This window comes from Lithobates pipiens, unplaced genomic scaffold (genome assembly GCF_037356315.1).
Source record: "Lithobates pipiens isolate NorthernLeopardFrog02 unplaced genomic scaffold, aLitPip1_a1.2 Scaffold_22, whole genome shotgun sequence".
NCBI lineage: Eukaryota > Metazoa > Chordata > Amphibia > Anura > Ranidae > Lithobates > Lithobates pipiens.
In genome coordinates, this window is record NW_027507784.1 from 99,058,406 (window position 1) to 99,082,400 (window position 23,995).

Consider the following 23,995-nt stretch of genomic DNA (forward strand, 5'->3'; position numbering starts at 1 on the left):
AGATCCGCCAATCTGTTCCCGAAGTTTATCATGGGTTCCTAGATGTCTTCAACAAGAAGGCTGCAGAAGCTCTCCCTCCTCACAGGCCATACGATTGCCCGATCAAGCTCCTCCTTGGAGCCGAAATCCCCTTTGGGAGGATCTTTCCCCAAATAGAGCTGGAGTTGGGGACCCTAAAGACTTATATAGATGAAAACCTAGAAAGGGGATTTATCCGGCCTTCTACTTCCCCTGCAGGAGCCGGAATCTTCTTTGTGGAAAAGAAGGATCACTCTCTGCGCCCCTGTGTAGATTATCGAGAGCTCAACAAGATCACTATCAAAAATCGGTATCCTCTACCCTTGGGACCCGAGCTGTTCCAGAGGCTGGGGATGGCAGCAGTGTTCACTAAACTGGATCTCCGTGGGGCCTACAACCTAGTCCGCATCCGGAGTGGTGACGAGTGGAAGACTGCCTTTCGCACCCGGTTCGGGCACTTCGAGTACCTGGTCATGCCCTTCGGTTTGTGCAATGCACCTGCTACGTTCCAGCACTTTGTGAACGACATTTTCAGAGACTATCTCGATCTGTTCGTTATCATTTACCTCAATGATATCCTGATTTTCTCCCCTTCTCTGCCCGAGCACCGTGAACATGTTAAAAAGGATTTAACAAGACTGCGTTGCCATGGCCTATACGCTAAGCCCGAGAAATGTGTGTTTGAGCAGCAGAGCATTCAGTTCCTGGGATTGATCATCTCTGTGGAAGGCATCAAGATGGACTCACAGAAAGTTTCCGCCATTTTGGACTGGCCTGCTCCTACAGATAAGAAGGGCGTTCAGCGTTTCGTGGGTTTCGCAAACTTCTACAGGAAGTTTATTAAGGGGTTCTCCACTATCATCTCTCCCATTACGGAACTCACGAAGCAGGGCAGTCGTTTCCGTTGGACATCTGAAGCCCAGAAAGCTTTTGTGACCCTCAAGAACCTGTTTACCTCTGTATCGGTCCTGAAGCATCCTGACCCGGCGCTACCCTACATTCTAGATGTTGACGCTTCTGAAATTGCAGTAGGAGCAGTACTTTCGCAGAGACAGGGATCCAAGCCTCTCCTACATCCGGTTGCGTTCTTTTCCCGTAAACTATCTGAAGCTGAGAAGAACTATGATGTGGGAGATCGGGAACTGTTGGCCATCAAGTCGGCACTTGAGGAATGGAGGTACCTTCTGGAGGGAGCAGCACACCCCATCCTCATTTACACCGACCACAAGAATCTCGAGTATTTGAAAGTCGCTAAGAGGTTGAAACCATGTCAGGCCAGGCGGGCACTCTTCTTTACTCGATTTTCTTTTCATATCACATACAGACTGTGGTCAAAGAACACCAAGCCAGATGCCCTCTCAAGAATGTTTAGCGAGTCCGAGGCCTCTTCATCCCCAGACACCATCCTGTCTCCAGGAAGTTTCCTTTTACTCCAGGAAAACTTGCTGGACCAGATCAAACGGGCTTCTGTTCGTGCCTCTCCTCCATCTGGTGTCACACTGCAAGCGAGGGACAATCTGTTGTGGCATCTGGATAAAATCTTTGTACCCCAGGAGGTACGAGTAGCTGTTCTCGGTGCCTGCCATGATCATAAGTTAGCCGGTCATTTCGGGGTGCACAAGACATTTGAACTTCTCCAGTGCACATTTTGGTGGCCACAATTAGCAAAGGACTGCAAGAATTACGTGGAGTCTTGCACTGTTTGCACTAAGAACAAGGGCAGCAGATCTAAGGCCTGGGGTCTGCTGAAACCTCTGCCCGTTCCTGAAAGACCATGGAGGATGATCTCCATGGATTTTATCGTCGAGCTGCCTCCTTCTGAAGACCATTCTACCATCTTTGTGGTTGTGGACAGACTCTCGAAGACGCCGCATTTTCTTCCTATGAAAGGTACCCCTTCTGCTGCCGAGACAGCCAAGGTCTTCATCAGAGAAATTGTGAGACTTCATGGGATCCCTGTGGATATTGTTTCCGATCAAGGGGTGCAGTTTACCTCAAAATTCTGGAGGGCATTATGTGGTTCTCTGGAGATTAACCTTTCCTTTTCTTCGGCCTACACCCGCAGACTAATGGCCAGACGGAAAGGACGAACCAAACTCTGGAACAATACTTACGTTGTTTTTCCTCCTTCTCCCAAGATGATTGGGTTCCTCTCTTACCTCTCGCTGAGTTTGCATACAATAATTCTGTCCACTCTGCCACCAAGCAAACTCCATTCTTTTCAAACTATGGATTTCATCCCCTGTTCCTGACGAATAACCTTCCGGAATGCTCGGTACCTGCTGCTCAAGAGACTTTAGCCTTCTTCAGTGCCAACAATAAACTTCTTCAGGAAACAATGTCCAGGACCCAGGAGTATTATAAGGAAATATTTGACAGGAAGAGGAGAGGGGAACTTAACTTGGAGCCTGGGGAGCAAGTGTGGTTATCAACTCTGAACCTAAAGCTGGCATGTCCTTCCAGGAAGCTGGGCCCTAAGTTCGTTGGTTCTTTTCCTGTGAAGAGAAAGATCAACAGCGTGACTTATGAGTTACAGTTGCCAGAGTCTTTCCGAATTCACCCGGTCTTCCATGTGGCTCTACTCAAGCCCACTGTCCCAGATCCCTTCGTTGGCAGAAATCCTGGTCCGCCTGAGCCTGTTCTGACCGATGGAGAAGTCGAATTTGAGGTGGAATCAATTCTGGACTGCAGGAAGAGACGTGGACAGGTTCAGTACCTGGTGAAATGGAAGGGGTACGGCCCAGAAGATAATTCATGGGAACCGGAATCCAACATTCATGCTGAAAGACTGATCCTGGCTTTCAAGAAAGCGCACCCAACTAAGATGGCTCAATTGGGCATCTGGAGGCTGCCCCTTGGGGGGGGCAATGTCAAGAAGGACGTTCCGATCATCCGGCTGTCCCCAGAAGTCTTACCTGTGAAGTTTCTTGCAAAAGAGGCAACCGGCACATGCGAGTGCGGGCTAACGTGGATGGGCGCACGCGGGTGCGCGCTAATGATGGTGGGCGCGTGCGCGTGCGCGGAGGGGTTGGTGTGTGCACGGGCGTGCGCGGATGCGCGTGAACGTGCGCGGGCTGCGCGAATGCACGTGAACGCGCGCGGGCATGCAGCATGACAGTTCTTGGCGCCAAAGGGGTTATTTAAGGGACCTGTCACTTTGCCTCCTTGCTGTCCGGTCTATAGCATTCCTGAGAGACCCCCTGTTTCTGTTTTGATTACTACCTGATTCCTGTTACCTGGCTTGCCTCTGACAACCCCTTGCTTGCTGCCTGCCTCTGACTCCGACTTGTCTGACTATTCTCCTGCCTGCTGTTTCGGTGCCATACCTGCCTGCCTGTGTTTGACCCGGCCTGTCTACGACTACGCCTTGCCTGCCGCCTTGCTGTTGTTCCTGCCGTCCAGCATCCTACCCAATATGCTTGAAGGTCCGCTGAGTGTCCTGAACTACAAGACACCTTCCTCCTTGATCCGGTGTGAGTGTTCCTGCTGCTCCTGTTCCTCGCTGACCTCAGTTCAAGCCTGCATCCGGTACCTCTCTGCTCCTTAGAGTCCGGACCAGCCCTTGCATCAGTGACCTGCTAGGCGCTTGTGCTACTTCTGTGCTCCTGAACATCTGTCCACTCTACCAGGAGTTCTTGAGCCAGAGGAATACGAGTAGCCACTCCCAGCATCTGAGCATAAGGCCGTCATGACAGAGCCAGGCATCCGGTGTTTTTTATAATTCCATACAAATTTCAGCAAGTCCCTCTGAAGTGTGCGTAGATGCGCATATGGGACCGGGATCGGCAACGTCTGAAATAAGTACAGGAGCTTAGGGAGGATCGCCATTTTAATGGACGTGATCCGCCCTAAAAGCGATATGTGGTGTGCCTTCCACTTGTGGACTAGTTCCCTAATTGTCCGATAGAGGGGGGGGGGGGGAATTGGCCTGATATAAAGTATGAAATGATGGTGTGAGAAAGAACCCCAGGTATTTAAGGGAAGGACTTTCCCACTTGTAAGGGAACGCGGATCGCAGGTGGGTTGTCTCGTCCGTCGCCATATTAAGCGGGAGAGCCACCGATTTGGACGCGTTAATTTTGTATCCTGAGAGCCCTCCATAGCGATCTAGCTCAGAGTGGAGGTTGGGTAGTGAGATCCTAGGCTGGGTCAGGGTAAGGATGACGTCATCCGCGAAGAGCGATATTTTAAATTCCCTGCCCCTGACCGGGATCCGCCGAATGTCTGGGTTGCCTCTAATGGCAGCCGCCAGGGGCTCTACACACAGCGCAAACAGCAGAGGGGACAGCGGACAGCCTGGCAGGTGACATTAGCAATGGAAAAAGTTGAGGACGTGGCGAAGGGGGTCTTAACCTGTGAGGGGGGGGTAGTGTAGAGGTGCTGTACTGTGCGCAGGAACGGGCCCCGAAAGCCCATACGGTGTAACGTAGCCGTCATAAAGGGCCAGCTTAGGCGGTCAAACACCTTTTCCGCATCCAAACTAAGGACCAGAGATGCTAGGTTGTCCCCGTTCGCAACATCAATAAGATCAATAATCTTCCTGTTATTGTCTCCCGCCTGTTTTAGAGGGACAAAGCCCACTTGATCCTTATGTATTAAGGAAGGGAGGATCGCATTTAAGCGATTTGCTAAAATTTTTGTGAAAATTTTTAGATCCGCGTTCAGCAGGGCTATGGGCCTGTAGCTAGAGCAGGAGGTCGGATCTTTATCCGGTTTAGGAATAAGGGAAATAAATGAGCCCAGCATCTCGGTCAGGACTGGGGACTGTTGGAGAAAGGCGTTGAATAATTTGGTCATATGTGGGCTCAGGAGAGGCAAAAATGCCTTGTAGTACTCGTAAGGGAGCCCGTCCGGCCCCGAGGACTTGTGGGTCGGGAGAGCCTTCACAGTCGCTAGCAGTTCCTCCTCAGTGATAAGGGCGTTCAGTTCTCGGAGGTCCGTGTCCTGCAGTCGGGGTAATGCGATATACGGTCAGTCAAGCCCGGGGTCGGGGGATTGTGGGGAATGTCCGGCTTGTTGTACAGATCTGTGTAGAAATCTGCAAACGCATCCACTATCGCCTGGGGGTGAGACAAAAGGTCTCCCCTCCTGTTTTTAATTTGGGGCGGCGTGGAGGTCAGTGTACGGTCTGCAACAGCGATTGTGCTTTGTTGCCCTTGTCATAGTAGAGTTGTCGCAGGCGGATTAGTGCCTTTTCTACTGATCCCAACGCTAAGTCCCGGAGTGTCTGTCGAGTCTGGACAATTTGCTTAAGGATAGGGATAGAAGGAGATCCCCGTAGACGGGCCTTGAGGGTCTTTAGCCACTTTTCGGCTAATAACCTGGCAGCCTGTGTGTCCCGCTTCAGGGCTGAAGATAGGGCAATGCAGCGACCCCGGATAACCACCTTATGGACGGCCCACAGTGTGGCGTGCGAAAATGTCTGGGGTGTCGTTTTCAGCAAAGTAGTGCCGGAGTAAAGACTCCAACTCTGCCTTTGCCGGAGAATGCTGCAAGAGAAAATTGTTCAACCTTCAAGTAAAGAGCTTACGGAGGGGGAGATCTATATCTAGCCTTAAGGTTATAGGGGCATGGTCGGACCAAGAGATGGGCAGTATGTGTGCAGATTGGACGGCCTTGTATTGTTGTTGACAAAAAAATGATCAATACGCGAATGTGTGCGGTGAGGAGCAGAGTAAAAGGTGTACTGGCGGTCCTGTGGGTGCAGGGCTCACCAGGCATCAAAAAGGCCTCGTCTTCTGGTGATCTGGCGGAAAAGCTTGGAGTCCCTCAGGGCTCTGGCCTGAGGCGCCCGGGATGTCACCGCAAGGCGATCATGGAGTATGGATTTAGTAAGGTTAAAGTCCCCCCCATCACCAGAAGCTCGGGAGATGTCTTAAACAGGCGAGAGAACACCCCGGACAGAAATCGGTGCTGGCGAACATTAGGGGCATAGAGGACGCACAAGGTCATGGCCTGTGTACGCCATAGGCCGTGGAGAATGATGTAGTGGCCCCGCGAGTCTAGATGTGCTGAGGTGCAAGTAAAGGGGGCCCCCTTCCGGAAGAGAATGGCTACTCCCGCCCTCTTACGTGGGTTAAAGGCCTGATAGATATGAGGAAAGTGTCTGGAGGCAAATGTGAAGGAATCTCCCCGGTTAAAGTGTGTTTCCTGAACCATCACTATATCCACCCCTGACTGTCGGAACTCCCGAAGCGCTAGATGCCTCTTTTTGTTGGAATTTAAGCCATGTACGTTAAGGGACAAGATCTTAGCCATGGTCAGATGGGGGGTGTGTACAAGGCATACTTAGCTTAGTCTGTTGGAGGCGTATACGCCTCAGGGGGGGGGTGGCGACCACCGGAGGAGGGATGGCGACCGAAAGGACCACTGGCAGAGTTTCGCTAGAGGAGCGAGGCAAGAGGAAGACCTAGAGAGAAGAGAAAGAATGAAAACAATAACAAGTTACAAAATAAGGATTAACATTAACAAATGGCAGATCCAGAGGTCCTATAGGGACGGTTCCCTAAGAGACTCCCAACCAGGAGACCCAAAAATTCGGGTCAGGGAGACACCAACAGTTCACACCACGAGAGGAACCAACAGGTGGAAAACCATGGGGGGGCAGTAACTCGCGAGTAGATCCGTCCTTGGACTCAGCCTAGGCCAGCCCGGGGTAAAAAAAAGGATAAATGTAGCTCCGGCAATCGGGGGGGGAACAGATCCCCAAGAAAAAAAAACAGAGAGGGGGAGGTGCTGGGGCGTCCACATCACTTGTGTTTGGGCGCCTGCGGTCAGGCTCCGGGCCTCTGTGTCGCTTGGCCGAGGGGACTTTCTGCCAGATCACTGGCAATGGGGGGGAGAAGCAACCAGGTCCCAGTCAGGCAGTTGGGGGACAGGAATGCCCAGAGTATCACAAAAGGAGACCAGATCCTCCGGATAGAGTAAGGTCGCAGACTTTCCTTGGTGTCTTGCGGTCAGGCTGAAGGGGAAGCCCCATCTGTAGAGAACATTCTTGTCTTGTAGAGCCCAGAGAAGAGGCTGCAGCAGCCTATGTTTTTGAAGCGTGATCCAGGATAGGTCCGGGTAAAGCTGGACCGGGGAGTTGTCAAAGGCCAGATCGCGGATTGAGCGAGATTTGCGCATGATGTCCTCCTTAAGCGGGAAGGAATGGATCCTGCAGATGACATCCCTCGGCTTTGAGGCCGGGCCTTTGGGTCTCAGGGCACGATGGGCTCTGTCCATTTCTATGTGCTTATCCGGGTCCTCACCCAACATCTCATTGAATAACGTTTGCAGCGAGGTCTGGAGGTCCTCAGCGCCCTCCGTTTCAGGGAGGCCACGGACGCGAATGTTATTTCTGCGGCCTCTGTTATCAAGGTCTTCCACTTGCCGTTGCATATCTCGTAGCAAGAGGCGGTGGTCCGAGGTCTCCACCTGGGCACGATGAACCGCCAACTTAGTCTCCTGAATGTCCTCCTCTGCCATCTCAACTCGGTCAGCTAGGTGTTTAAGGCCGGTGTGCAGGGTCTGGATTTCAGCACGGCAGGTAGCTTGCACCTCCACTACGAGCTGTTTAAAGTTGTCCTTTGTTGGAATAGTTTGCAAGTAGGCCTGCCGGGGGGGGGGGGGTGAAGGGCCCCTTGCTGTTGGAGGAGGGGTTGAGGAAATAGAGGGTGGGGGGGAAGCTCCCCTCGTTTAGCTGCTGGGGTGGGAGAGGAGGGCCATGATGGCGTAGGGTTCCAAGGGTCCATCCAGGAGGTGGCATAGGGAGAGCAGGGTTAGGGGTCCGACTGGTCTGCCCTCGGTGGCTGAAGGGAGGCTCGGGCCACCTGAGCATAGGAGGGGAGAGCGGCCGTGCGGTCCCCAGTTACACTGGGGTCCCTGGAACGGGGCAGTCTCTGCGCTTTAGGGGAAGCTGGTGATGGCCAGGCCGCCTGGCCCCCCTCCTCAGCCGTGGGGGGTGCCCCATCCTCCCCGTGGTGTGTAGGGCCCGAAGGGGTCTGGGAGTCCTCCATCGCGTCTGAGTGTGCTGGGGAGAAGCAGCCACTGGTGGCCGTATCTGGGTCTGAAGCAGTCCGCAGGAGGCGAGGAAAAGCCTCCGAGCACTGGGTTTGCAATATAGGGGGCAGTGGGTCTGCGGCCCGCTCCCCCGGAACACGGGAGGGGGGTGCGGGATGGATGGCCCTGCTCATGCACCCCAATAGCTGGCCCGTCACGTAGGGGGTCCCGTGGGGGGGCGAATAGTTCAAGGGCTGCACAGAGCCGGGTGGAGGGGAAGGCTGGCATACCTGCGATGAGGCCACTGGGCCGGCCGGCGCCATCTTGCTGCTGTGGCCTAGTCCGGACTGCAGGCAGTGGACAGGTGCGGCCTGAGCGTCTTGGCGCTCAAGGAAGGGGCCAGGAGGGCGGCGCGGATCATCCAGCTCCCTAGCCGCCACGGTGAGATGCGAGGGCTGCCGCAGAGGTTCCGCCTGGAGGCCGTGGCGTAGTAGGTGGGACGGCGTGGGGACCCGCTGGCGAGGATCCGCATCATCCGGCGCCATCTTGCTGCCACCACACTGCAAGACTTCGGCAGCTGAAAATAGGTCTTGAACGCCGAGGCAGAGCCTGGCGGGGGCTGAGACACGCCCCGGGCTGACGAGGAATGTGTAGCCCGCGATCTCCCCATGTTGCAGGTATTAAGACCCCCGACTAAAGCCGCTGTAGCGTCGGGCAGGAGGAGAGCTCCTAGTCAGAGCGTCTTTCCAACTTGGCTTCTGGACACGCCCCTGAACTGGTACATTTTTAAAGTGTAGCTCCAGGCAATAAATCTATTTTTAAGCTTTTTGGAAAACATAGGGAAGGGTTATCAGCCCTGTAACATTTTTTTTTCTGTCTGTGCACCTCTTCCGATGATTTCACCTCACTTTCTGTCCCAGTGACAAATGTTTTGTTAAAATTTGGGGTTTTTAGTAAAACAAGGATTGTGATAAAGCATCAGTGGAGAGGAGACACGTTTTTCCCATATCAACTCTTACAGAAGAGAATTTCCCTTCCTAGGGGTAGATTTCATCTCACTTCCTGTTGTCTCCTTCTGTTTGCAAGTAGGAGACGTGTGTAAGTTGGATGTTTGAAAGTAAGGGCCTGCCCTATATGCTCTGCAGAAATTTGGGCCTAAGGTGTTGGTGTTGCCATAACACTGTAAGCCCTCAAAGTGACTCTTGGTGGGTACTGGAACACCCTGCTGTGAACTATTATATCAAGAATTGTAATTGCATGCAATTGTTGAACAGTGGTAGAAAAATTCGGCCTTTGGTGGTGGTGCTGGTGCCATAATACTGTAAGTCCTCACAGTTACTCTTTGGTGGGCGCTGGAACGGGCCCTGCTGTAAAATATTATATCAAGAATTGTAATTACATGCACCTGTTGAACAAGGGCAGAAAAATTGAGCCTGAGGCACTGGTGCCACAACACTGCAGAAACTCTAGTTGTAGAGCAGGAATGAGACCTGCTGCAAAGTATTGGATCAAAAATTGGAATGACACGCCCCTGTTAAATAGGGGCTAAAAAATTGGGTCATAGGTACTGGTGCTGGTGCCACAACACTGCAACCCCTCACAGATACTCTAGTTGGAGTGCAGGAATGAGCCCTGCTGCAAAGTATTGCAACAAAAACTGTAATTACATGCCCCGGTTAAACATGGGCTGAAAATTGGGCCTTAGGCACTGATGCCACAAAACTGCAGAAACTCTAGTTGTAGAGCAGGAATGAGACCTGCTGCAAAGTATTGGATCAAAAATTGGAATGACACGCCCCTGTTAAACAGGGGCTGAAAAATTGGGCCATAGGTACTGGTGCTGGTGCCACAACACTGCAACCCCCCACAGATACTCTAGTTGGAGCACAGGAATGAGCCCTGCTGCAAAGTATTGCATCAAAAATTGTAATTACATGCCCCAACAGGGGCTGAAAAATTGGGTCTTAGGCACTGGTGCCACGACACTACAACCCCTCACAGATACTCTGGTTGGAGCGCAGGAATGAGCCCTGCTGCAAAGTATTGCATCAAATATTTTAATTGCAGGCCCCTGTTAAACAGGTGCTGAAAAATTGGGCCTTAGGCACTGGTGCTGGTGCCACAACCCTGCAACCCCTCACAGATACTCTAGTTGGAGTGCAGGAATGAGCCCTGCTGTAAAGTATTGCATCAAAAATTGTAATTACACGCCCCTGTTAAACAGGGGCTGAAAAATTGGGCCTTAGCCACTGGTGGCGGTGCCCAGAACCAAAAATGTTCTTCCAAGCTGTCAGCATGATCATTGAGGAGGAAGAGGATAGTCACTCAGCATAACAGGATAGTCACTCAGCATCAGCATAGGCAGTCTTGAAGGGATCTGACATTTCAAAAATAATTATTTGGTTACATCAGCTTCAGGTGCTTGGTAGCTGGTGGTGATCCAAGACTGATTCATTTTTATGAAGGTCAGTCGATCAACCGAATCAGTGGACAAGCGCACCCTGTAATCGGTTACAAAGCCTCCAGCAGCACTGAATGTGCGTTCCGAAAGAACACTGGATGCAGGACAGGCCAGTAGATCAACTGCATACTGTGCAGGCTCTGGCCAGTGATTCCAATAACCCAGAGGATTTTTGGTGGGAAAGGTGTCCAAGTCTGATCTTGCCCCTAGGTATTCCTGCACCATGTAAATCAGACACTGGCGATGGTTGCTGGAACCGATCATACCTTGGGGCTGCGGACTAAAAAATTGTCTGAATGCATCGGTCAGATGGACACCTTCTCCACCACTCCTTCTGTGACTGACCGAAGCCTCAGAAACATGTTGTCCAGGACCAGGAGTTTGTAACCTCCCAGTCTCTGGGAATGCGTTGCACAGACCTTACTGCAAGGCCTGCCGAAGATGTTTCATCCTCTGCTCCCTCTGCAATGGCAAGATAAGGTCCCTACCCTTGTAACGTGGATCAAGGAGGGTTGCCAGCCAGTAATGATCCCTCTCCTTGATCCGATGAATATGAGGATCCTTCTGCAGGCTTTGCAGGTTCAGGGAGGCCATGCAGCGTATGTTAGCTGAGGCATTCGGTCCGGAGTCCTCTGGGTCACTAAGGACGACATGTTCCGCAACCACCTCCTCCCAGCCACGTACAAGTCCACAGGTTTCTTGGGACTGTAAATGATCCCTAAAAGACTGCTGCTGATGCTGAGTGCCAGGCTTCACCTCCATGCTGACACAACCCTCCTCCTGCTTCTCCTCATCCTCTTCTTGTGTGATCGGCGGGCCAGCAGGAACACTGTCTGGATAAAGGGGACCTTGAGAGGCAAGGAAGTCCTCCTCTTCCTGCCTCTGTTCTGCCTCAAGTGCCATGTCTATTATTCCACGCAGCGTGTGCTCCGAAAGATGGACAAGAGGGACAGTGTACAGATGCACTGTCACTGCTCACCATCCTTGTGGCCTCCTCAAATGGTGACAGGACAGTGCATGCATCCCTGATCATGGCCCACTAGCGTGGGGGAAAAAACCAAGCTCCCCTGACCCTGTCCTGGTGCCATAGTCGCACAGGTAATCATTGATGGCCCTCTGCTGCGTGTGCAGCCGCTGCAGCATGGCCAACGTTGAATTCCACCTGGTGGGCATGTCAAAGATTAGGCGGTTCTTGGGCAGGTTCAATTCCTTTCGGAGGTCAGCCAGCTGAGCACTGACATTATATGACTGGCAAAAATGCACACAGACTTTCCTGGCCTGCCTCAGGACATCCTGTATTAGAGAACACCAGCAAAAAAGGGTAGCTACAGGTGTATACTGTGCTGGAGGCACACAACACCCACTAACTCCTGCAGATGCCTGTATTAGCGAACACCAGCAAAAAAGGGTAGCTACAGCTGTATACTGCGCTGGAGGTACACAACACCCACTTTAACTCCTGCAGATGCCTGTATTAGAGAACACCAGCAATAAAGGGTAGATACAGGTGTATTCTGTGCTGGAGGCACACAACACCCACTAACTCCTGCAGATGCCTGCATTAGAGAACACCAGCAATAAAGGGTAGATACAGGTGTATACTGTGCTGGAGGCACACAACACCCACTTTACCTCCTGCAGATGCCTGAGAAAAGAACACACTGTCCTTGACTATCTAGCTCTTTCCCTTCATGCCGGAACACACTACACAAGGCCGCCGTGCTAGCGGCCTTATATAGTGTGGGGCGTGTACTAAACCCCCTGAGCTATAATTGGCCACAGGCAATTATGGCCCTCCTCGCTGCCCGTGCTGTGATTGGCCAAGCATGCGGGGTCACGTGCATGCTTGGCCAATCACGAATTTGGCGCCAACGGCCCATAATGTTCGGAATTTGCCAAACATGCGAACAGCCAGTGTTCGAGTTGAACATGCGTTTGACTCGAACACCCCCTCTCCTGTGTGTGTCTCATCTCTGCTCCCCCCCCCTCTCCTGTGTGTGTCTCATCTCTGCTCCCCCCCCCCTCCTGTGTGTGTCTCATCTCTGCTCCCCCCCCTCTCCTGTGTGTGTCTCATCTCTGCTCCCCCCCCTCTCCTGTGTGTGTCTCATCTCTGCTCCCCCCCCTCTCCTGTGTGTGTCTCATCTCTGCTCCCCCCCTCTCCTGTGTGTGTCTCATCTCTGCTCCCCCCCTCCTGTGTGCGCGTCTCATCTCTGCTCCCCCCCTCCTGTGTGCGCGTCTCATCTCTGCCCCCCCCCCCCTCCTGTGTGCGCGTCTCATCTCTGCTCCCCCCCTCCTGTGTGCGCGTCTCATCTCTGCTCCCCCCCCCCACATGACAGGCCAGAACCAGGCCTGGTTGGACGGTTTGAGTATCAACCTTCTCGAAACCAAACAGTGGGAGTGCCGGGCCCCGCTGGGGAGTCTGGGAAGGGGTACTTAAGATGTGTGGGTCACGTGGTTGGGGAAGAGGAGTTCGTGAGGCCTGTGTGGTCTGTTCTGGTTCCAGGACCTGGGTAGCCCCGTGAGGGGTCACGGGGTGTTCGACATCCCGCAACATGTTCCTGTTAGAGGCCCCTAATAGAACCGTCTGGTCTGGGGTAGGGATCCGTCTCTTCCCGAGTCTCGGAACCGGCTGGTCTGAGGTGCAATAACTGAGGGAGGATTCAAGGTGTCCGGGTGTGCTCTCAGCTTGGAGGGGCACCACAGGTCGAGGAAGTGACCGGGGGAGGACTCTTCGGAGAAGGGGCGACAAGTGGCATCCTGAGAAGTGCCTGGTTGCTGTGTTGGGAAGGACATGGACGAATTCACGCTTTTTCCAGTACTATTAAGGAGACAGAAAACGTTCCAGGTACTGAGAAAAAAGGTTCCTGTTCACCCTTAGATACAACTTGTACACGTTCATAGGATTGTTTCAAGTTTTGAGTCAATGTGCTGACTGCCATGATCTCTGGCTAGAGATCTGTTCAGCCTTGAAGTACCCAGCTGCTAGTGGCTACTCTTCACCTAGTCACTTCTTAGTTCTTCACCTGTGCCCTCTGTTCCTATGAGAGACTGTGTTATTGGATGTTACCACTGCAAAATAAAACCTTTCAAAAAGACTTTATTGGTGTCAGCGTACAAGTTGTTGGGTATCAACCCTGGGAACCCCTAGACGTGGAAGAACAAGCCAAGCGGAGGTAACCGGTAAGCTCAGTAAGTTAAGGCCGCTATATACATCATGCAGTGTGGATGATCTAACTGATGAGGAATGCCTTCTATGTAAAGCCCTGCCCCTCCCACAGGCACAGATCTATAGTTTTTCTCAACCTGCCATTGATATACACAGTGCTGTGCACAGGGCCCTCCCCCTTCAACAGATCAGGCTAGGGGCTGGGCTGGAGGCAGAGCAGCTCCATATTTTTCTTCAACCTTGTCCCATGATATAGACAGTGCTATGCAAGGGGCGCGCCACCTCCACCCGAGCAGGCTAGGGGCGGGGCTGGAGGCGGGCAGCTCTATATTTTTCCTCGACCTTGTCCCATTGATATAGACTGTGTTATGCATATTCGGGGCTGGAGGCGGTGCTGACGATAATGTAATTAAGGAACTTGCACCGCCTCTGCCATCCTGCTTGAGTCTAAAATTATTCTTGACTGAAAGGAGAGTCTGCGCATGCACGGTATAGCCGCGGTGAAGCCGCACAATCAGCTGTGTTGTGACGTAGCCGCAAGAGAAGTGACGCGGGTCGAAGTTCTGCATAGGTGGAGGAATTGTTTACAACATCGGCTGGGATCCTGCCGAAAATGGTCCCTCAGCAGATAATGACCCCTCTGCACTGCGCAGCCGCAGCGCTTGCGCGGTACGGACCACTACAAAGCCGTCAAAAATAGCTGAACATAAACAGCAGTGAGTACCGTGTACACGGCGCCTGTGTAATGGCCAGAGGATGCCGCGCGCTCCCGATGCTCATGATACTCTGCAAGGGGCGGGTGTATTACTGTTATATGGTGTAGGCAGATAACTTAGGGGTGCTTTTAAAGAGGAAGTAAACCCTGATGAGTTTACTTCCTCTTTCATTCCCTGCAAAGGTAAAGCATAATGGACTACTATGCGCACGGGAGCCGCCACGTGCGGCATATCGCTGTTGACGGCGGTACGCTCAGTGCGCCTGCACACGCTGTCTAAGGCGCATGCCTGTCTTTCGGTAAATATCTCCTAAACCGTGTAGGTTTAGGAGATATTTCTTGGACCTACAGGTAAGCCTTAATTTAGGCTTACCTGTAGGTCAAAGTGTGTTGTAAGGGTTTACAACCACTTTAACAATAAACTACACGTCTTTGTGGGGCGTTTAAACAAATGAAGGGCGGATTTTTCAATGTTGATGGGCGATTTCAATACTTGTGTTACTTACGGAAATAGGTCGTGCAAACCCGCCCATCAATATTGCAAAACCCGCCCTTCATTTGTTTAAACACGCCCCGCAAACAGCTCTGCCCATCAATTTACAATTCGCCCTGTCCTGCAGCCATCCGCCCATTACACCAGTAATACACCCGCCCCTTGCAGAGTAGCACGATCATCGGGAGCGTGCGCCAGCGTCTGCCACAATGTCGCGGTCATTGCGCAGGCGCTGTGCACATCTGACTCCCAAATGTTTATGTTTGGCAGGGGTTCGTACTGCGCAAGCGCAGTACAGAGGGTCAGTATCCGCCAGGGGACCTTTTTCGGCAGGATACCGGCAGGTGGCGCTGTGGGGGAAATCTCACCACACTGCCTGGTAATCCCAGCGGTGGGCAGCAGATGGCGCTGTAGGCGGAGTGTGAGGCGGCACTGTGCGCTCCCAGCATTCTCCGGGCTGGCCTGTATGTGCCACGTAAGAAGCTGCCGCTGCAGTGCGTTGTGTCACCGGGAGCGTCCAAAACAGGGGGTCACCGCCTGAGGGGGGCGCGACATGGGGAGCGCACAGAGTGTGGAGATCCCCGGAGGAGGAACAGAGGGGTATCATGTCTTACGGGTATGTGGTGCAGTGTGGAGGCCGGGAGTGTCTGTGTGGGGGAGGGAGAGAGGCCTGTGTGTGTGTGTGAGAAATCCCTTCACTCCTCTGTGTGTGACATTCATATCTCTCCAGCAGTGTGTGTGACTTTACATTATAAAGGGGGAGCTGAGAGGACCCTGATCATAAGAGCTTACACTCTAATAACATCTCATCTCTGTCCCCCACCCCTCTCCTGTGTGTGTCTCATCTCTGTCCCCCCCCCCCTCTCCTGTGTGTGTCTCATCTCTGTCCCCCCCCCCTCTCCTGTGTGTGTCTCATCTCTGTCCCCCCCCCTCTCCTGTGTGTGTCTCATCTCTGTCCCCCCCCCTCTCCTGTGTGTGTCTCATCTCTGTCCCCCCCCCTCTCCTGTGTGTGTCTCATCTCTGTCCCCCCCCTCTCCTGTGTGTGTCTCATCTCTGTCCCCCCCCTCTCCTGTGTGTGTCTCATCTCTGTCCCCCCCCCTCTCCTGTGTGTGTCTCATCTCTGCCCCCCCCTCTCCTGTGTGTGTCTCATCTCTGTCCCCCCCCCCCTCTCCTGTGTGTGTCTCATCTCTGTCCCCCCCCCCCCTCTCCTGTGTGTGTCTCATCTCTGTCCCCCCCCCTCTCCTGTGTGTGTCTCATCTCTGCCCCCCCCCTCTCCTGTGTGTGTCTCATCTCTGTCCCCCCCCCTCTCCTGTGTGTGTCTCATCTCTGTCCCCCCCCCTCTCCTGTGTGTGTCTCATCTCTGTCCCCCCCCCTCTCCTGTGTGTGTCTCATCTCTGTCCCCCCCCCCTCTCCTGTGTGTGTCTCATCTCTGTCCCCCCCCCTCTCCTGTGTGTGTCTCATCTCTGTCCCCCCCCTCTCCTGTGTGTGTCTCATCTCTGTCCCCCCCCCCTCTCCTGTGTGTGTCTCATCTCTGTCCCCCCCTCTCCTGTGTGTGTCTCATCTCTGTCCCCCCCTCTCCTGTGTGTGTCTCATCTCTGTCCCCCCCCTCTCCTGTGTGTGTGTCTCATCTCTGTCCCCCCCCCTCTCCTGTGTGTGTGTCTCATCTCTGTCCCCCCCCCCTCTCCTGTGTGTGTGTCTCATCTCTGTCCCCCCCCTCTCCTGTGTGTGTGTGTCTCATCTCTGTCCCCCCCCTCTCCTGTGTGTGTGTGTCTCATCTCTGTCCCCCCCCCTCTCCTGTGTGTGTGTCTCATCTCTGTCCCCCCCCCCCCCTCCTGTGTGTCTCATCTCTGTCCCCCCCCCCCCCCTCCTGTGTGTCTCATCTCTGCCCCCCCCCCTCCTGTGTGTCTCATCTCTGCCCCCCCCCCCCTCCTGTGTGTCTCATCTCTGCTCCCCCCCTCTCCTGTGTGCGCGTCTCATCTCTGCTCCCCCCCCCTCTCCTGTGTGCGCGTCTCATCTCTGCTCCCCCCCCCCCCTCTTGTGTGCGCGTCTCATCTCTGCTCCCCCCCCCCCTCCTGTGTGCGCGTCTCATCTCTGCTCCCCCCCCCCCTCCTGTGTGCGCGTCTCATCTCTGCTCCCCCCCCCCCCTCCTGTGTGCGCGTCTCATCTCTGCTCCCCCCCCCCTCTTGTGTGCGCGTCTCATCTCTGCTCCCCCCCCCCCCCCTCTTGTGTGCGCGTCTCATCTCTGCTCCCCCCCCCTCTTGTGTGCGCGTCTCATCATCTCTGCTCCCCCCCCCCCTCCTGTGTGCGCGTCTCATCATCTCTGCTCCCCCCCCTCTCCTGTGTGCGCGTCTCATCTCTGCTCCCCCCCCCTCTCCTGTGTGCGCGTCTCATCTCTGCTCCCCCCCCTCTCCTGTGTGCGCGCCTCATCTCTGCTCCCCCCCCTCTCCTGTGTGCGCGTCTCATCTCTGCTCCCCCCCCCTCTTGTGTGCGCGTCTCATCTCTGCTCCCCCCCCCCCCCCCTCTTGTGTGCGCGTCTCATCATCTCTGCTCCCCCCCCCCCCCTCCTGTGTGCGCGTCTCATCATCTCTGCTCCCCCCCCCTCTTGTGTGCGCGTCTCATCATCTCTGCTCCCCCCCCCCCTCCTGTGTGCGCGTCTCATCATCTCTGCTCCCCCCCCCCTCCTGTGTGCGCGTCTCATCATCTCTGCTCCCCCCCCCCTCCTGTGTGCGCGTCTCATCATCTCTGCTCCCCCCCCCCTCCTGTGTGCGCGTCTCATCATCTCTGCTCCCCCCTCCCTCCTGTGTGCGCGTCTCATCTCTGCTCCCCCCCCCCCTTTTCTCCACGTGTGTGTGTGTGTGTGTGTGTGTGTGTGTGTGTGTACATACACACACGCTAAAAAAGTATTTAGTCAGCCGCCAATTATGCAAGTTCTCCCACTTAAAAAGATGAGAGGCCTGTAATTGTCATCATAGGTATACCTCAACTATGAGAGACAAAATGTGGAAGCAAATGCAGACAATCACATTGTCTGATTTTTGAAAGAATTTATTTGCAAATTATGGTGGAAAATAAGTATTTTGTCAATATCAAAAGTTCGTCTCAGTACTTTATCTATCCTTTGTTGGCAATGACAGAGGTCAAACGTCTTCACAAGGTTGTCACACACTGTTGCTGGTATGTTGGCCCATTCCTCCATGCAGATCTCCTCTAGAGCAGTGATGTTTTGGGGCTGTCGCTGGGCAACACGGACTTTCAACTCCCTCCAAAGGTTTTCTATGGGGTTGTGATCTGGAGACTGGCTAGGCCACTCCAGGACCTTGAAATGCTTCTTACGAAGCCACTTCTTCTTTGCCCTGGAGGTGTGTTTGGGATCATTGTCATGCTGTAAGACCCAGCCATGTTTCATCTTCAATGCCCTTGCTGCTGGGAGGAGGTTTGCAGTCAAAATCTCACGATATATGGCCCCATTCATTCTTTCATATACACGGATCATTCATCCTGTTCCCTTTTCAGAGAAACAGCCCCAAAGCAGGATGTTGCCACCCCCATGCTTCACAGTAGTTATGGTGTTCTTTGGTTGCAACTCGGCATTCTCTCTCTTCCAAACACGAGTTCCCCCTAGTGTCTAAACTGCAAAAGGCACTAAGATGTGTTGGGCCCCTTCCACATGGAGTGGCTCCATTGGAGTCTGTCTGCACAGCAGGGAATCCGTCAGCTAATCAATGCTGATTAGGCAGATGGCTGGTCCAGGTTCGCTTATACAGACACAGCCCACTCTATGGGCGGTCGAATATGAACAGAACTATAACAACATTTTTTTTTCCAGCGCTAAAAAAAGACAGGTATCAAACAATTGTTATGCAATCGCAGTCCAAAAACTACGTCCGTGAACCCGTGCAGCTGTATATTTCATGGAGAGAAAGAAAGCAATTGAAGTCATATAAGTCAAACAGCGCTCAGTGGAACTAGATTAAAAAAAAAAAAAAATCAATTGGTATAGAAAAACCCATTTAATATAAAATAATTTAAGATAATGCACCGATGCAATAAAATCTGATATAAAAGCAATCAACAGTCAGATGCAGATGAAAATGCTCATTACTGGAATACAACAACGTTATATAATAGCAGTGCCGCCTTTGGAGATGAAGACAAGGGGTTAATCCATATTGATAACCATCATTCATCACGATCCAGACCACAGGGGGCTTGCTGGTACACAATGCTGGGAGCAGTGCGGGCACGAGGGGGCGCTAAGGCAGCCACTTGTCTGATGTCCACTGTGCAGCGAAACGCATGCATCCACCACTTCCTACACTATCGTCCCTCCTGGGAGACGCTATACAGCGTCCTGGGTTACTGGACGTCGGAAGGAACTCGGCGAGGACCCGGAAGATCAAACGCTCCAACACCGGAACTCAGTCAGGTGGTCCGCACGCTCAGTCAGTTGCCGTGGCGACCGTGACTGACATGTTTCGCGCGCTTTAGCTTTGTCAAAGTCCTTATTTTTCTTATTGCGATGTTTATTCATTTTTTTTCAAAAATATGTTGAATACGTATCGGCCTAAACTGAGGACAAAAAAAATGTTATATATATTTTTTCGGGTTATTATAGTAAAAAATGTGTTTGTTTATAGCGCAAAAAATAAAAACCACAGAGGTGATCAAATACCACCAAAAGAGAGCTCCATTTGTGAGGGGGAAAAAAGACGTCAATTTTGTTTGGGTACAGCATCGCACGACCGTGCAATTGTCAGTTAAAGCGACGCAGTGCCGAATCGCAAAAAGTGCTCTGGTCAAGAAGGGGGTAAATCCTTCCGGGGCTGAAGTGGTTAAAAACACCTGTAAACAAAACGCAGCTAAATGCGAGTTACCGCAGTTACATGCATTTGCCGTTTCAAATGCCTCTGAACATCCATCCTGAATGTTTTTTTTTTATTATTTATTTATTTTTTATATTTCTTCTTTTCAAAAAATGCTTCTAATTCAACTGCCTAGAAACGACTATAAACGCCCCTGTGTACATGTACTGATAACAGAGGAGAGTTCAGGGGCAGCTCAAAAAAAATGCCCAACTGCTCCTAAACATCTGTTTACCAGCAGCAGTGTACATGAGGCCTTAGTGGGAAAATATAAAGGGGTCTAATCAACCATTTGCCCATCTCTCATAAATTCTGACTGTATTTTGCTTAATTCAATGACCTCAATGGCTCCATCTAGTGCCATAATGCCGTATTTTACTGATTGAACTATTCCAGGAAAAGTATCACATTATGGGCAGTAGGGGCTGTTTTGATCATAGGAAATCAACGTATTAAAGCGATACTAAAGTCTTTTTTTTTTTTTTTTTTTTTCTTTGAAAATAACATGCCTAATACTTGCCTGCTCTGTGCAGTAGTTTTGCACAGAGCAGCCCAGATCCTCCTCCTCGGGTCCCTCGCCAGCGCTTCTGGCTCCTCCCTCCTATCGTGTGCTCCCACAGCAAGCAGCTTGCTATGGGGACCCAAGCTGAACCGCAGATTTGTTTGTGCATTCAGACACACAGCCGTGGTTCAGCTCCATCCCCCTCCTCTTTATTGGCTAACTGACTTTAACAGCAGCGGGAGCCAGTGGCGCTGCTGCAGTGTTTAAGCCAATCGGGAGGGAGAGTCCCGGACAGCAGACCCACTCGTACACATCGCTGGATCAAGACGGGGCTCGGTTAAGTATTGGGGGGGGGGGGGGGGGGCTGCTGCACACTGAAGGCTTTATTTTCTGCATAGAATGCATTAAGATAAAAAAAAAAACTGACTTTACAATCACTTCCAGGCTACTTCTTTTTTCTTTCCTTCTTCTTCTTTTTTTTTTTTATTTATTTTTTTTCTTTCCTTTTTTTCGTTAAAACTTTTATATAGTGCCTTTTAAAGGTAGCTTCTCAAAGTGCTTTTAGACCCCACATGATTGAACTGCTTTAAGTAGTTTCCATGATGTATAAATAACTGGCTAGGCTAGAATTTACATATAAAACAAAGTTCTCTAAAGTAATAAACTGTATTGTAGGTGTTTTTTTTTTACTTGTGAAAACATCAATGAATGTATATTGTCTTCACAGCGATATCAGAGTTAATAGAACAATCCTGATTTAGATGATTGACAAAACAATGAGATTGTCCTGCCAGCGTGTCCACTTTCAGGTGTACAGGTACCTGTTCAACTCCCATAATCCCCAGAGTATAGGTAGTGTATTAGACTGCATGTACACTTAAATCCTCTGGCAGAGCAAGGGATTGTACTGCATGCAGTATAGACAGCAGTATCGATAGTGCAGTTCTTGCTGGAACATGGTAGTCTCCTATCCTATTCATGAAGGTAAAAGAAAAAAAAAAACCCCTGTGTGCAGCAGCCCCCCCCCCCCCCAATAATTACCTGAGCCCACTCTCGATCTAGCAATGTCCAAGAGAGCCTTGCCACTCTGGGGACTTGCACTAACAAATTGGTTTCTTTCAGCAGCAGGAGTCATTGGATCCTGCTGCTGCCAATCCGGAGATGGAGGGGGCAGGACCAAGCCACAGCTCCGTGTCTGGTCACAGCAGTGGCTCAGGTGCCCCCAGAGCAAGCTGCTTGCTCTGGGGGCACTCGGCAGGAGCCAAAAGTGCCGATATGGGACCCAAGAAGAGTAGGATCGGGGCTGTGCTATGCAAAATCCCTGCACAGAACAGGTAGGTATGACATGTTTGTGTGTTTATTTTTAGTTTTTATTAAAAAGACTTTTCATATAACTTTAATCTGATTTCACTGCACACTGTGAGCTGCCTGCCTAGAGAACCTCCAGCTTCATCTCGCCCCTTCCCTCTCCATCTTGACTTCCTGGCCCATCCCTTTTTATTAATTGGATTTCTGTTCTTTCAGTCTCGGAGGCTCGGTATAACGGTGACTTTCTGGGAGATTTCCCCCCTCAGGACGAGAACTGCTGTCTCTGCTAATGGAGAGAGTCTCCATCTCTTCCCTACCCCTCTAATGCCCTCTCACTAAGACAGGAATGGAAGTTCTAATCTTTTTTCACAATGTCGGAGGCTACAAAAAAAGTGAATCTGGGCTTTAAAAGCTGTAGTTTTGAGACACTAGTACCCCCGGTACATGGGGACTTTAAAGGCGAACAGACGAAAACTATATCATAAAAATATAATTATTTGAAAAAAAGTGCTTAGAAAAGAATGTATAAAAGCATAATAGTGGTCCATACAAAACCTTTGTGCAGAACACAAAAAGGTTTGCACACAATATATTCTTTAGAAATTCCTCCATAAGCCTAACATGTTTCAGGATGATGTCCCTTCTTCAGAGGAGTTATTTTTAGGAGAGAAAGTAAGTATATTCAATATCGAAACCTCTAGAGAAGTAATATATGACTGTATGTAAAAACGATATCCTTAGAAGGTTACATAAACTTTTTTTGCCGCTGTTTGTCCAACAAGAGACGATGGACAACGTCCGAGCTCAGAAAAACCCTCACAAGGGTCCCCCAGAGGGACAACCACCATAGCACAGCCACAGATGAGCCTTTAAATGGGGGTACACTTGACAAATAGCTGGAACGTTGTTGCTGTTTTTAGGCATAGTTTGCTATATAGACCACGTTTAGTATAGACCACTATTAAACAGGCTTTTCTAAGCATTTTTTTTTATTTTTTTCAAATGAATAATTATATTTTTATGATATAGTTTTTGTCTGTTCGCCTCTAAAGTCCCCATGTACCGGGTGGTACTAGTGCCCCTTTCGTTTAGGATCCCTTCTCACAATTGATATTGGCAATGCTCTATTGAGAATTAAATTTTTCTCTTGTGGTTCACCATTTATACATTTTAAAGCTGTAGTTTAATCTGCTTATATTTTGCCTTCTTCTATTCCTCCTTTCCACCCTCCTCAACACATTTAGGAAATGTATAAAGAGAACCAATTTTCTTGACATACCTCACTTTAGACTGTGACATCATCACTAGGTCTCTGTGCTTCTCTATGGCAGATCACAGCTGGTGCAAGGGGCTGTCCATAGAATCTTGAATACAATGACCACAAGTAATGCTGAGCCTCTATTGAAAGAACTGCAACCAATGGATGAAAGGGGCGAGCCAGGGACAGACGTGGGGGAGAATAATAATTAAATAATGCTGGATGTCCTCCAGCCAGGAAATCGGACTGCTCTGTGTGACTTGCTGCAGCTTCTGATGTAAACTGTAAGAAGCTCACAGTGTGCAATGAAATCAGAATAAGCAATTTCAATAGGGGAGAGAAGCTTTTCTTTTGCTATCCAGTCACAGGTATGACGGGTCAGGACAATTTGGTTGTACGATGATGGAAATCATTTAATCACGCAAAACTAACATAGCTCCGGATTACAGAAGATCATTTTTATTTTATTTTTTTGACTGGTGTTCTGCCTTAAAGTGATTGCAAAGTGTTTTTCTAATCGGAAGGAAAAAAACAAATGTGTTTATACTTACCTGCTCTGTGAAAGTATTACACAGAGTGGTCCTCTTCTGGGGTCACTTTTGGCTCCTCCTGGTCTCTGAGGACACTCGTGCAGGGTTGATCCTGAGCCAGGCTGTGTGCATCCATTGACTTGCATGGATCGGCCACACCCCCTACTTCCTCCTCATTAAATTTGACTTTCCGCAGCAGGAACCAATGGCTTCCACTGCTCTCAGCCAAGCCCATGAATGCAGGAAGAGAGCAGAGTCAGGCTGCAGGTGGGGACAGCGCTGGATGGAGAGTGCTGTCAGGTAAGTGTTTGTTTAGGGTGGGATGGAAAGGCACAAACGGTGAAAGGTTTTTTACTTTTAATGCAGAGAATGTATTCCAGTAGAAAACCTGCCTTTAGGACGACTTCAAGTAGTCCATGCTCTTCTAATCTAGTTTAATTTGTAGAAATTATATTTTATTCTTGTATAATGCCACTTGGTTTAATACAACACAACTCCGTACAGGGAGATTGTATGTTGTAGATTCCCCGGCAGAAGGCAGGCTCGGCAGCAGTCATTTGCATGGGATCTGGCCCTGGGAGTCAATCCATTAGGATGTGCTTGTCTTTGGTTGTACTCGGCATTTTCCTTGTTGCAGCAAACTAGACAATGCAAACCTTGGTGAGGGAGCCACCAAAGCTTTTAAGGGATGTACAGTAAAAT

The 23,995-nt window shown here is 51.0% G+C and overlaps 1 protein-coding gene across 1 annotated transcript in view; it reads left to right on the plus strand.

Moving 5' to 3' along the window:
- Nucleotides 1–15,256: 15,256 nt before the first annotated feature.
- GORASP2 (golgi reassembly stacking protein 2) overlaps nucleotides 15,257–23,995 on the plus strand; it is a 28,631-nt gene continuing 19,892 nt past the window's right edge. Inside the window, exon 1 of the mRNA XM_077447981.1 lies at nucleotides 15,257–15,449. Within this exon, the coding sequence (XP_077304107.1) occupies nucleotides 15,387–15,449 (63 nt within the window). The 5' untranslated portion in view covers nucleotides 15,257–15,386. The remainder of the gene's footprint in view (nucleotides 15,450–23,995) is intronic.